General features: G+C 38.8%; 1 protein-coding gene across 9 annotated transcripts in view; it reads right to left on the bottom strand.

Annotated features, from left to right (window-relative positions):
* Positions 1-438: 438 nt before the first annotated feature.
* Positions 439-14,155, bottom strand: part of SORCS2 (sortilin related VPS10 domain containing receptor 2) — a 531,512-nt gene continuing 517,795 nt past the window's right edge. Inside the window, exons 26-28 of one of the 9 annotated variants that reach the window (XM_074541704.1) lie at positions 13,431-13,534; positions 11,216-11,277; positions 439-10,859 (exon numbers count right to left, since the gene is read on the bottom strand). In XM_074541704.1, the coding sequence (XP_074397805.1) occupies positions 10,836-10,859; positions 11,216-11,277; positions 13,431-13,534 (190 nt within the window). In that variant the 3' untranslated portion in view covers positions 439-10,835. Of the gene's footprint in view, positions 10,860-11,197; positions 11,278-13,376; positions 13,535-14,155 lie in introns of all 9 variants that reach the window. The other 8 variants (XM_026792586.2, XM_074541702.1, XM_026792583.2 and 5 more) reach the window with 8 other exon arrangements.

Here is a 14,155-nt window from a genome sequence, read left to right on the forward strand (position 1 = left end):
ATAAAGGCACGGGCAGGGCAGAACACACATACCTCTGTTCTGTTGATGGCGCTCTCTCACAGGGAGATGAAGGCTGAGATGTACGGAATTCTTTAGCAGGACAGACATACTCAGCCTCTGATGTTACAGAACGACCCTGCATGGCTTCTGTCTCACCACAGGATGTCACCCTCCACCAGCTACACTGCAGACACCTCCCAGGAAAAGGAAAAAGGACTTTTCCCTCTTTCCCTAGGAATGGAACCGAGCTGCAATGATGGAGGATGAAGTGGAGTGGCTAAAGGGGAGGAGAATGAAGGTTTGCTGCAGCCTTTGAGCTCAGTGTTGCAGAGCTGAGTCGTTTGCTGCTAAATACAGACACACAAACTCTGGGGACTGGTTTAACAATTCCCCCTCCACAAACCCCATGAGAAGCTTCAAAAGAAAAACAAAGCAATCAATAGTTTAGAACCAAATTTTATTAAAGAAAAACCTGGAGTGCAGGTTCTCAGGACAAATGCATACCTTTGGATGCAGTGGAGTACACAGGTACGTATACAGTAGTTTGCCTGCTACATGTTTGGAAGCTGAAAGAGACCGTGATAATCTGTACTGCACAGTTCATCACCATTGTTAAAAGTTGCCAAAAATTTGCTTGTGGATTGCTAACAGATACTTGGTTATGTGTGTGCACTACATATTGCACAAGAGTTTTTGATTAAGCTATTACTTGTGCAATTGGATCACAGTTAAGTGTTACGTCAAGCATATTCAAACATATATTTGTTTCCTTTTCTCAAAAACAGCACGTCACTACAAAACTGCCATTAAATGTTACATATTTACAAAAATATACAAATAAGACTTTTCCCCATTTTTGACAATGCACCAATTATGGATTTGTTTCATTCTTCACTTGAGCCCTGTTACTGTATACAAAGAAACCTGCTTAAAGTCAAGGTCACCTGAAACAAAATTAGGAGAAGGCATGTTCTGTTTTCACAAATATAGAATGTGCAAAGGCAGAAGGAGAGGGCTGTGTAGCCATGTATGTTAAAGGTAGGGGTTAGAGCATACTGATGACTGCTAAGAACCTTCACATGGAGTGGAATAACCCCCTGGTCAAAAATTAAGCATTTGCTGACCAAGCAGTTATAAGCAGTTAAAAAAATTCAGTTCTACCTTGGTTTTAATTAGCTCACATCTATCCAAAGAACTCTCATGCCAGCAATGGGAATAAAAATTATGGTGAAAATCAATGAGTAACCTGTGAGTAACAGGTGCATTGAGAAGACTGATTTTAACCTGCAGTTGCTTTCCAAATCCACTGTGGATGAAATTATTCTGTAACATAAAGCTGAACTGATAACGTCTGTTGAACTGCATGGCCTTAAATGAGGGTAGAATTTAGCCCTGCAATGCTGAATAAACAATGTTCCACATTAACCACAGGGTAGCAACATATGCTTTGTGAATCTTCACAAGACACATATCAAGTCTAGTTTTTATTTTCTAGCCTTTCATATACTTACCAAAAGCTGCAGCACTAATTAGCCCTGAAATATTATTTTGGCTTGGTTTAATTACCTTTTATTCCTCTTTTGTTTTCAGGGGTAATGCCAGCAAAATCTATATTTGTCTGTCTCTACCTGGATTAAGAGACTTTGCACCCACCTGTGCTGGAACAGCCACAGATGCACTGTAAATAAGCTAGCTTCCATCCTTTGCTCTTAAAAAGGAAAATTCTCCTATTCCAACTCTCACCTCTCAAAATATTCCTCCAATCTAGGATGAAGCAATATTCCTCGTGCTGCTTCATATATACACCAAGTTAATTTCATTTAGGTGAGGAAGGGCAGTTCCTGATGCCTCCTAAACCCACACTTGCAATGCACTAGAGTGGTATTCTTTAAAACCACCTTCTGCAAAGAAACTTATCAAAGTTTAATGGAAAGATAAATCACAGATGCTGTACATATTTGTTAAAACAACTGGTAGGTAAAACAAAAAAAGTGGAAGTTTCCCAAAGCACTCTGCCAGATGATCCAGTTCCCCACCCTCTTCCAATCTGCTATTCCTCTGTAAACTCCTTGTATTTATTTTTCCTCAGCCGCATGGAAGAGGATGAAAATTAGTTAATCACCTTTTAACATCAACCCAGTTTTTTGACAGAATGACAATCAGAGAAAAACAACTCAGACTGGGATCAAGAGAGGATAATTCAAGTATACTTCTCCATTTGATTATGTTTTCCCTCCAGAGCCTTCTGCACTGCAGCAAGCACAACCCATGACTTTACACCCATGAGGAAATAAATCACAGCCTGTCAGTGACAAATGAAAAAAAAGCATCGGTACTCAAAGGCCTGGTGTGTATATGAAATGGAGGAACACTCTGTTCCTAAAATTAAAATTTCTAGTCACATGTTCAGTAAACTCCAGTCACTGGTGTTTACCCTCAGGAATACTACACCATCTCCATTCATCTTCTTTAAACATTATAAAATTACAGCTCATACAGGCATTCTAGCAAATTACATTTCAACAGTATAAATGCAAGAGACAGACTCTATAAAATAATTCTTCTCCCTTGTCTCCTACCTCAGTGCTGTGCTAGGGAGGAACACCATTAGCAAATGACCCCCAATCATCTGGAGCACTCACAGAGGCATCTTGACTCCTAAAGCAACATCTTTTCCATGCATCTCAGGTGGGATGTTGCTGCAAGTCAGATCTGTCTTAAATTATAGGCAGAGATGGTGATAATTTTGCATGTTCCTCGTGCTGCATCAATTTAGACTCATAGTTTAAAGTCTCTGAATGCAACTAACAAAATAAAATAGTTGCCATCATAAATCAAAGTGTCAAGACTTAACCAAAACAAAATCAACAACGTGTAAAACCATACACACTGGTAACACTGACTTTCTCCCTGCTTTTCCTTGTCCTCTTTAGTCCTGTGCTCCCTTCCCACCACATCTCTCTCACTTAAACTCCCTAAGACAGGCTGAACCCTTCCAAGACACCACTGGGCTTTTCAATGATCGTACTCCCATTACATTCTCCAAGCTCCTCCAGCATGATGATTCTGCCAAATATATCTGGTGACTTTGCTTAAATTTGTATTTTATGGAACTTGAATCCAAGCCATTTTCCCCACCCTCTAGTAAAGGTTTCATACAGACTCATTCCATAAACCTGTGAAGTCAAATTGTTCCTGACCTTCTATTAACAAAGAATTCTCTTTACTCCACCTATTGTTCATCTTTGGGTTGTAACAATTTCTCTAAAGGCTGTGTCTCAGCCTGGGTCTCAGCATTTCCCATACTGAAATACAAATGCAGCCCAGTGGTCTGGCAAGGTGTCTCCACCCCTGCTGCAATTCTGTACCTGCCAGACTGCGAGGCTGGCAAAGCAAGCCAGCCCTTGCTGTGCTCCAGGAAACTCATGGGAACACCATGTCTCAGCCTGTAACCCAAAAGGAGGCAGAGGAAGATATCTGGGAGATAACAGATAACCATCTTTGCCAGCTAAATACATAATATTACTACAGATCAACAGCAAAACCAACATATACACTGGAGAGAGAGGAAATGCTGGGTTTTATTCTTCCAGGGAGCATAATACCCATCCACATCTCAAACTAGAAGCATGTGCTCTCTGGGATGAACATCTGAGAGAAGTTCTTGAGAAGGAAAAGATAAGAATTCCAGAAAGGTTCAGTGAAAATGGGAGCCAAAATTAAAGCTGAAAGGATTAAAAATACTGAAGTGGGAAAGAAGCAGGAAGGATCGACTGCAGTGACACAAAGCACAGGGAACCTCTTCGACTCAGACAATACAGCAGAGCTTAGAGGAGAGGCAGGGAGGGGGAAGATTGTGATTCTTGCTATCAGCTGGGACACAGTAGGGTGCATATCCAAATAGAAACACAGACAGTAACATAAAGCAAAAGAAAATGCAAGGAAGAAAAAGTGAAGTGTAGAAAGCTGTCATCTGGAGAAGCCTGGCAAGGCAGAGCCACAAACAGCAGCAGTAATGAAAGAGAACAAAAGGGCTACAAAACAGGGGTGGGGGAAAAGGAGGAGAAACAGAAAAAAGTGGAAATTTGGCTTTTTTTTTTTCCTAGTTTCAGAAGATACTTGGCAAAGATTAGGAAGCATTAAACAATGCAGGTAACTTCATGAACAGTCACTTTGCTACTTCAGCATGTCAGAAGATTAACCCCAAAAACAGGAGTGTATTTACAAGTAAATGGAGCCAATGAATTTGGAAACTCACTGGGCAGTTTGTTTGTGAAGATATTCTGTAATTTTAACCATTTAAAGGCCCTAATGTGAACCTGAAACATAGAGGTGGTGTATTACAATATTCTCCTTTGGACTAGTTTTACCATGTTACTGATGTTTGAGGTCACGGTTCCTCTGCACAATCCTTTCTATTCAAAATCCATAACAAGAATATCTCAAAAGCCACATGGATATAAGCCTGCTGTTTTCCTGTATGAGCTGCCCTCATTAAAACTATCTCTTTCACCATTCAGAAAGATTTCATTTTTAAACTATTTTAATCAATAAGCAGTGTGAATTAATACTTTTTCTAAAAAGCGAATAAGCCAATTCATTTGCTTTGATCTGCAAGGGCAGACACTGTCAGAAAGAACTAAATATAAGTATCAAAAGCTGGCTAAAATTAGCAACAAATAACACAGAAACATTAAGACATGTTAAGAAAGTTATTTGGAATGCCTGGCCTTCCTGGTGATTAATATACTCATTATACCATTTAAAATATGTGCAAAAAAGGCATATTATTTAAGCAGTGCCAGGTACTGCTGCTTGTATTATTGCTGCTTAACAGGGCTTTATGTCCACTGTATTGCAAGTAATCAGAGTAAAGATGCAAATTCTACAGAAACTCAGAAATCAAGGCTGATCAAAACAGATGAAGTTTGTGTGAAATGCAAGTGTTGCAAAGAAAAAATATTAAGCAAAATTACTTGTGTAAGGGAAAGAATGCACTCTCTGTCAGGGCTAGTAAATGTTCTTCTAAAAGAAAATCAATCTGGAAGTAAGAGGCAAAAGAGTTTGCGATTAAGAGTATGTCTTTTCAGAGATGCTACTAAAAAGTATTTAATGCAAACCATAATAGCTCTTTGATAAGGATTTTTTCACACAGCTATATTGTTGTATTTCAGAGTACATATTTCTAACCCTTCCAGTATTTCTTATGTTAGAAGCTGCCTTACAGAAGATCATCTCAGCTACCAGCATATACACTAGCTGGAAACAGTAATACTGATAAGCTTCACATACTAAAAAAAAAGGGATGAAAAGAATGGAAGTCATACATGGCTCCACAATTCATAGTTTAAGTAATTTGCTACTCCATTTAACAGGAGGAAAAAAGCTCGGACTGAAGACTTACAGAAATGAGATCTCATATTAAAAATCATAAAACTGACTTGCTGTACATATCAATTTCAATGGAAAAATATTCCAAGAGGATGCATTCTTTACCCTCCAGAGCAGCCTGAAGTACCATTACAGGCTCTTCTTATCCCAATAACCCTCCCTGCTTCTGCAACACACTTGAAAAGAAGGAACAAATAGCAACTTTTTCTGCACGACATTCCCATCAAGATTTGGGAAATGGGCTGTTCTAGGCTATCTATCATCAGCTGGGGATAAGGGCTGGCTTGGCACAGAAGAATACAAATCTGAGAGACCACAGCTTGACATTTCCCAAAGACTGCAGGGTTAGGCTATTAATTGCAAAAGCTAACCAGGGGTCTGACTTATTTGCCACTTTGATGATTATAGTCTAAAAATAAGTCAAAAACATTACAGGAATAAAAATGCAATTAAATGGCACTGAGAGGGCAAATGCTAAGAAGCTGAAAGGAAATAGAGAACATGAAAATACAAACTTAACATTAAGATAATTGTCTGAGCAGACCTTACTTATAGTCAATTAAATGCCATTCTAATGAAAGTTTTAGGCTTTCTCAGACTAGTTCTGGTTATGTGCCAGTCTCTTGAAGAAAGTTGTAGAAGCAGTGTGCAACAGGGACTAAAACAGAGAAAATGAGCCAGGAGGCAGCTTTTTGGATGGACTTAAAAGACAAAACAAAATTTTGTATCTCAAAATTCAAGATTTATAAGGGTAAATGCTTATAAATTTTGTCCTGGTGGAAATCCAATGTTTTGAGAGAAATGGGCACTTACTTTCATATAAAATGCTGAAATAAAAATGAATATGGAAACAATATAGTGGTATCAATCAATATACAATAAAACAACTACAATAACTCCAACTGGCAAGAACTGTGCAATGAAATAAAATGTTTAGTCTCTCTTTTCCCCTGAAGTCTCATTAATGAAAAAATTACAAAACTTTTTTAATAGGAAACATAGAAAAAAATCTATGACTGAAATTGTCATTGATTCTATCTACTTAGAAACATTGACTTGAAATAACACTAGAAATTCAAAACTTATCAGAACCTCTGGTTCATCATCAAAAAGCTACTGCATGTATTCAATTACTTATAAGGATTTTCTTTTTCTCACACATTTTTTTCAGCATGTATCTGTGTAACGAGGATGGAAACTACTGCAGTTCCATTCTATTGATCTCTATTGAAGACACAGCCCACAGTAGTAGAGTTTTCCCACTAAGAGAAGGTCTCATTGGACTGAAAACACAGCTAACCATGATAATCATGTCAGATAAAACCTGCTTTGCACTAGGAATTACTAACAGTAAAGCAATGATTTGTCTTTCTCTACAGGACAGTTAGCTAACAAATCATCTACTTTATATGAATAAACAGCTAACTCCTCATTACACCAGTCATTGAAAGAAGAAAATGCATCAAGAAGGATTTAATTCAATGAGAATATCATAAAAGAGTTCCAAGAAATTGGATGTGAATTGTGGATAACAACAACATCTCGCCTCAAGCCGTCTGTCTCTTCACAGCCATTTCCACCACTCTCTTCAACAGAGTATAAAAATATACACTGGTTTATATTGCTTATATTATTGAAAAATTAATTAACACTGTGTGCGTTTTCCCTAAATGTCCTCTGAGCATTTCTGAGTATTTTATATGGATGGGCTGTTCCAATGGCATATAAAACATTTAATGTCAAAAGCGAAAGTAAAGACAACAGCTGTAAATCTTGATGGTTCTGTTAGAATGCTTAAGATCATACTGCTTGGAGCACTCTGAAAAGTACAGAGTGTTATTGAAATTGCAATACATCAGATTTTAAAAAGGCCAAAAGATGCCAATGAGGCCAGCACTTTGCCAGTTTGTTTAGATTCAGTATAGCTCAATATCAGTGCTGATAAATATCACTGTACCCATTTTTATAAGGTTTTTGAGCAAATAACAATGCAGAGAAGTGAGCTCACAATACTAGTGTGCAACAGCAAATTCACAGGCAATGTTGCAGTGCTACCACATAACAGTATGTTCCAATAGCAGTGTTTAAATAAAATTACTTTTTTTTTCTTTTTTACCAGTGATGCATCTTTTTTGAATTATGCATTTTTTACATTTATACATAATTGCAGCTGGTTTCAATAGAGAACTTTTAAGAACAATGATAATTACAAGTGAAACAAAGAAAGTGAAACCATTAATAATTTATAGTAACAAAATTCTTTTGCTCTGATGATCCTGTACAAACAGTAATGAATTTAGCCTCACAATACCCCTGTGAGGTAGGTAATTACTATCAGTCCCATTTTACAGGTGGGGAAACCAGAGCACATACAAGGCAAGTCAATTGCTCAAAGTCTGGATACAGAATCCAGGTATCTGACAGTCATCTTCTGTTTCTTAGCCACCACATCACCCTTCCCCACTAAAAAAGATAACTAAAATATGTACAAATACTGCATGTGTGCATGCACCCATGTGTGACTAGCAGTTGTGCACAGAAGCACCTCTGTGTTTCTGCATGTGTCAGGATTTTAGATACATATAAAGAATAAAAAGATATTTATTCTTTATATGTATCTAGAGATTTTAGAACTAGCACTAGTGAGTCTTTTTATTTACAGATAAACCAAGACACCATGAATGAGAAAATGGTAATAATACTTTCTCAGTTTTAAAATAATTCATTTAAAAATTATTCTTGCAAGGAAATCAAAGGCTTCCTTTATTATCTGCTGGGTATTATTAATACAGTTATGGCAATACCAACATGTCTTTAGAAAACTGTTTTTAAGACATGACAAACCAACCTCACAGGAGTGCTATATGAATCAAATTAATAAGCATTGGAAAAAATTATTACAGGTACTAGACTGTGCTAAGTGTTAATTAGAGAACCAAGCAGTCAAATATTCTAAGTTCCAAAAGACTCCTGTGATCAGAGACACAAATCACCCTGAATTGAATGTATCAAAGTAGCTGTTAAAGCATAAATTAGTTGTGTGACCTAGTTCCAACAGAGTCCTTTGCCAGTCAGACTCACCATGTGAGAACAACCCCAAGCAGGAGCTTCCATCCCATTCTTTGTCTATGAAGCTGGTTTGTCACTCACCTGCCCTATACAAACAATCTATTTCAGATTTATTTCACAGGAACAAGTAAGATGGTCGCAATGTTATTTTATTCTCTGCTCCAGCTCATTTCTACTAGAAAAAGCAAGAAGAGCTGGTGAGGAGAGAAAGCCTCTGGTGCAACTATCCCAAAAGTTTCCAATTTATAGCATGTTTTGTATATGCACCTCTCTTCAAGAAACCCAGACTCAGATACATTTAAGACCTTGGATTTCCACAGTCTGGCACACAACAGTCAGCCAGGGCATTGCTTCTCTGTTAATAAGTTTACATGGCACTATATAACTAAATAGGCAGAAATCTTAAAACAATTTTTGTAATTGTTTTCCTGAGCGGTTTGCAAGTGCTTTTCAGAATCTTCACTCTAACTTCTCCACCTAGTTCCTTACAGTAAATTTATAATCTAGATTTTCTTGTGCTTTACTTATACATCCTATGGGGGTTCATGAGAGCCTACAGTACTACACTGAGTTACTACCTCCCAATCCGCTGCATTTGATGATAATATGCTCTATATTCACAGCTACATGGAAGAATTATTCCAATGCATACACTGATTTTAAGACAGTTCTTTTCTATCTGACTAGCCTTCATTATTTTCTGTTTGCATTTCTGGATGATGCACTATCTGTATCCTTCTCAAACAAGGTGGTGTGCGAGCTTGTCACTAGCATCAGTATGACATTCAGTGAGTACAGAGTTATTTATTCTCTATCAAAGGCAAAAAGTGAAGAGATTATATAGGTTTCTGAGAGAAGCATCCTAATCCCAGGCAGCTGTGACACACAGGATGCCAGACATTTAAACTCACCACACAGCACCACACTTGTTTTCCTACCTGGCTAAAATAAACCACAGAGAAAAGACAAGAGGAGTGTGGATTCACTGCATCGCCATTCCCTAGGCATGCAGAGGTCAGGACTAGGAAACTCTGACCCAAGTGACAAAACTGGGATTAGGAAACAAGGACCTGACTCACAAACCTTTCTGCAGGCAGCTCCTCCAGAAGCCCTTCCCCTGCTGTCCCTGCAGAAAAAGGGGCCAGTGGTGGTAGGACTGAGAAACACCCCTGGTGATGGGAAGGGAACAGGAAACCCTAAATCCCTTCCCATCATCCCCATGACCCTTTGGATTGTCAAACCAACCCCTGTGGAAAAGGTCAGGTTGGGGTTTGCCTACTCCCACCAGCAAGGGCAAATGCCAGGGGAAATCCCAAACAGGGATGCCCTGGGAAGGAGATGGAAGTGCTACCCAGCCCTTCCCAGAGCAGAGCTCTGACCCACCCAGCACAGCTGCCCTTATAGGAAGTTTTAAAAAAATAACCATACAAAGAAAACTGTTTAAAAGAAGTATTTACACTCTCTGCAAATTTAAAAAGAGACAGGCCACCAGCCTTGGGTTGAATAGGAGAACTCATCTGGCAGCTGCCATCATCCTAGAGGGGCTCACTCAGGAGAAAAAAAAAGAAGAGCAACTAAAATGACTGTCTGCAAGTGAAGGCACCTGGTCTGGAAATTGCATCAAGCTGGTGTTTTTCTTTCACATGGGATGGGATGGGGGGAGATACTGCTGCTGATAGTTTTTCAGGACTTGCTACACTTACAAGAGTATTATTGTATATTACAAGAAATCCTAATTAACATTTTACTTCCTTTAATCCTCAGAAGGGCCTAAGCCTAAATTTGTTAGATTGTCTCACATGTGATTAAGTTAAGAGCTGGTCTCAACTAGGAGTGCATTTGTCTCTCTCTCAGTCCTTTCCCAGTACAGAAACACTTGGCCTACTAAAAAAAATTGTCATTGTGATCAACCATCTTTTCTGGTCTAGTCACTGTGTAAAAATCACCTTTTCAGGCTGAAAACTCCCAGCCTTCCACTGAAAACCTCAATTAAAAATATAATTAAAAAGTTACAGTGAATCATTTTAAAAATAAACATAAAGAAATAGAGCATATACAGAAAAGAAACAAGGTGGCATTGAAGGTGCCTAGGGCTACAAATTTGCTACCATAATTTGAGTTTCAGTTGAAACGAGTTCCCAGGCCATGGAGTGAACACAAGACATGTTATCCTTCGCCCTTGGTAACTGAGGATGGATGCTTTTTCCACAGGACTGATAAGAAATCTCCTCTCCATCAGCATTTACAGCCATGTTTGCAATTTTGGGACATCACCAGGGAAAAATAAAACGGTAGAGTGAAGAGTCTTTCGGGTTTTGTGTTCAGCTGCAAATATCAGCTAACCAGGTAACTGTGCATCTCTCTGGAGTTGATGCTCAAAACCACGCCTGAGTGATTGCCTAGGGGAATACAGAAACAAAGGGCCAACATTAGTGCATTTCAGGTACTCCACAATAAATCCCCCTTTTATTGCAGAGACAAGTAAATTGCATAAGAGAGTGTCTTTATCAAACAACAGGTCAGGTGAAGGTTGGTGCAACAGCTCCATGTACCTACAGCACACTTTTGCACAAAGCTTTTGCTCATGGTGGTGGATTTGTGGTGAATTCCTAGGGTTTCTATCCCAGTGACAGCATAAGTTGGTTCTCTTTGTGGCTTATAAAGGTGTAGTTGTCTCGAGGGGTGCAGGTGAGGGAGGAGAATGGAACCTGAGGCGTCCATTCGACATGCCACTGACCTGGGACTGGACACTGACCGGCATCAGCAATAAGGGAACTCTGTAGCTGTTCAAGTTGCCACTTCTCCCAGAAGGAGTCACTGCAAGGTAATGGTGTTGAGGAGTCCCAAGGTGGGGGTTGCGATAAAGTAGGCAACATAAAATATATAGAAAACAAAAAAAGTGGATGGGTGAGTCTGGAAATACTGTACTGTGGAAATTCAAAAGTTATGAGAAGAGAGAGAACAAACAGAAACCCAGGCCTGTAACTCCCTGCTGCGCATGGACATCTCCCAAGAGGGAGGGAGAAAGCTCACCAGAACTAGGAGGGATCTCCATAGCATAGGAACCTTCTGCAAATAATGTAGTAAACCAGAATTTAATATAAAGCAGGGATTATAACATGCTTTATAGTCTAAACCAGATAAAATAGAGTATCATTAATGGGAATATTTTCTTGGCAGTACTGAGCAATACCGGAGCTAGTGGAAAGTATTGCAAATAACAAAACAGTAGAGCGAGCAGGAGTGCAGTTTTATGTATTAAATAACATCTTCTATCTAAAGGCTGTACAGTAGCTGACAAATACAAATGATTATGATCCACAAAAATGAGCTTTTTACACTCCCCTGGAAAGTCTGCTGCTGCAGACAACCCGGCTGAAGCACAAATCACCTCAAAATCACATTCTCATTCTTATGTCATCAAAACATCATATCTTGTACTCTTCAATCCAAAAATAATGCTCTGCTCAGATGGAAGATTTTTGTTTCCTCTAAGTAACAAGTGCAGGGCAAGCAGAGATTAATTCTAAAAGTGTTACAAATCAGGGTAGCATTTCTTTATTAGAGCATCCCAAGCTGCGTTCTTTTAAATAAGCCACAAGGGATTTTCTACCATTAAAAGAAGTTATGCTTTTGTACTAGAGGTGTTTGAATGCTCCACTTTAATAGGCATGTCTGCAAGGACCTTGTTAGCATTCAGCTTCTCCTCTAAAGACCCTGGAGACGAGATGACCAAACAAATTTAACTTAGACTTTGTTTTCCCAGGTTTGTTTTTGGAACTAACTCCGGTAAAGTCAGGGGAGCAGCAAAGGTCGTCTTGTAAAATTAGAATGAAAGCAGTGATACTCATACACAAGGTTGTCAAAGAAGAGATAGAAATACACAAAGCAAAGCAAGAGGCTGGATTCTTCCCTTGTGTTCAAAGCTTACACCTCCAAGAACCTAGAAGCACACACAGTTCTGCAAATGAAAATAAAGACATCGACAACAAACAGAAAAGGTGAAACCCAAAATAAAAAAAATCTCTCGTCAGACCAGGTTCTGTCTTGCCCAGGCTACCTCGGGTGCAGCTTCTTCCTTGGGGTTCACAAAGACATTACAATTGCCTTTCACACCATCAATCTACTGCTACAAATCCCAAAAGCTTTGGATCATCTGGTTTATTTTAACAAATTTCCAGAAATGGAACTGGGTGTTGTTTACATTGTCCTACAGTTTTCACACTGTGACCTGAAAGCAGTCTGAAGACAATGTATTATAGATCAGAACTCCATGTTGCATTAAAACTAGCCACAGGGTGCCAGGATATGCACTTCCACCTGACACTGAAATCATTTGCACTGAGATACTCACAGAAAGTTTCCCTCACGGGTTCTTTATAACCACCTCATGAATACTAGAAAATCAACAGCTAAATTAAGGAAGACTTATGATACTTTTAATATATGAATAAATTTAGTGTTTCTAATAACAAAAACTTTAAATTCCATTGGAGTATGAAGGCAAATAAAGCAATGGATCTCCATACAATCCATCTGAAATCACAGAAGCATTGACTCTACAAATCCTTCTGGCCTGAACTCAATTTTCCACTAATTCAGAGGATTACTGAGTGAATTCAACTGTTGCAGATTATATCCCATTCTACCAAATATAATTTATCTCTACAACTGTCTAAGTCAGTCTCCTGACATTAAACTACTATGTCTGCACTCATGCTTTATATAGCACATCATCCATACATTAGCCTGTATCTCAAGCAAGCCAAAAGGTGATTGAGATAATCCCTTGTTACTGATGTTACCATTTGCATCTTTTTGAGACTGAACAGAAAATGAAAAAGAATTAAAATGAAAACAAACATCAATTTAAAATCAACTACTTATGAAAATGTATAAGCTAAAAACGAAGTTACCTCTTGCGTTACCTAGTGTTTGAGAGTCCAGATCATCATCAATAAACTCCTCACCCTGGATGATGTTCTGGGTGTCCTCACTGTGATTAACAGGGCTTGTCATCTCCTGCTCTTTTTCATTGTGCATCTGGGCGTAGACATTTCTGCCTGGCAGTTTCCTAAATGGGACAAGAAGAAAAAATTTTGGGATGGAATTCTTTTGTGTCATACACACATGGGCATCAGAGCAGAGTTTCAGCAGGGCAAAGCTGTTCCAGAACAAAAAATCATCATCACCAATCCCATCCTTCCTTAATTTTGTGATTATAACCTAAATTTACCAACTCTTTGTTCTCTGTAACAAAGTTTTATATAACTGCCTTATCAGGATCTTCAAACTAACATAATATTTAAGCATCCATTTCTAAGATTAACAGACAATGTTGAAAAAAAATTACTAAAGCCACAGAAAATCTATTTTAAGAATTCAAGCAATAAAAGGGCCCAGTGGATGTTCATTTGTGATCTCAGGTGTCTTCACATACATTAAGCTGGGCTGCAATCATGATCACATCTCCCTGAGCACTGAAGTGGGATAGCATGAGATGGTACTCATAGCCAATCAGGGACAGGGAGAAAAAGTCAGGAGAAGCCCAGGAAACAGGGAATGGAAAGGAGCAGACTGAAGAGCCAGGAGGCCAGGACCAAGGGGGAAGAAGTAAGAACATAAACAGGCATCAATAGAAGCACAAGACAGAGGCTGGTTGAGTTTAGCAGGCAGCACTGAAGGAGACAGAGTA

The sequence above is a fragment of the Zonotrichia albicollis genome, chromosome 5 (assembly GCF_047830755.1).
Source record: "Zonotrichia albicollis isolate bZonAlb1 chromosome 5, bZonAlb1.hap1, whole genome shotgun sequence".
NCBI classification, from domain to species: domain Eukaryota; kingdom Metazoa; phylum Chordata; class Aves; order Passeriformes; family Passerellidae; genus Zonotrichia; species Zonotrichia albicollis.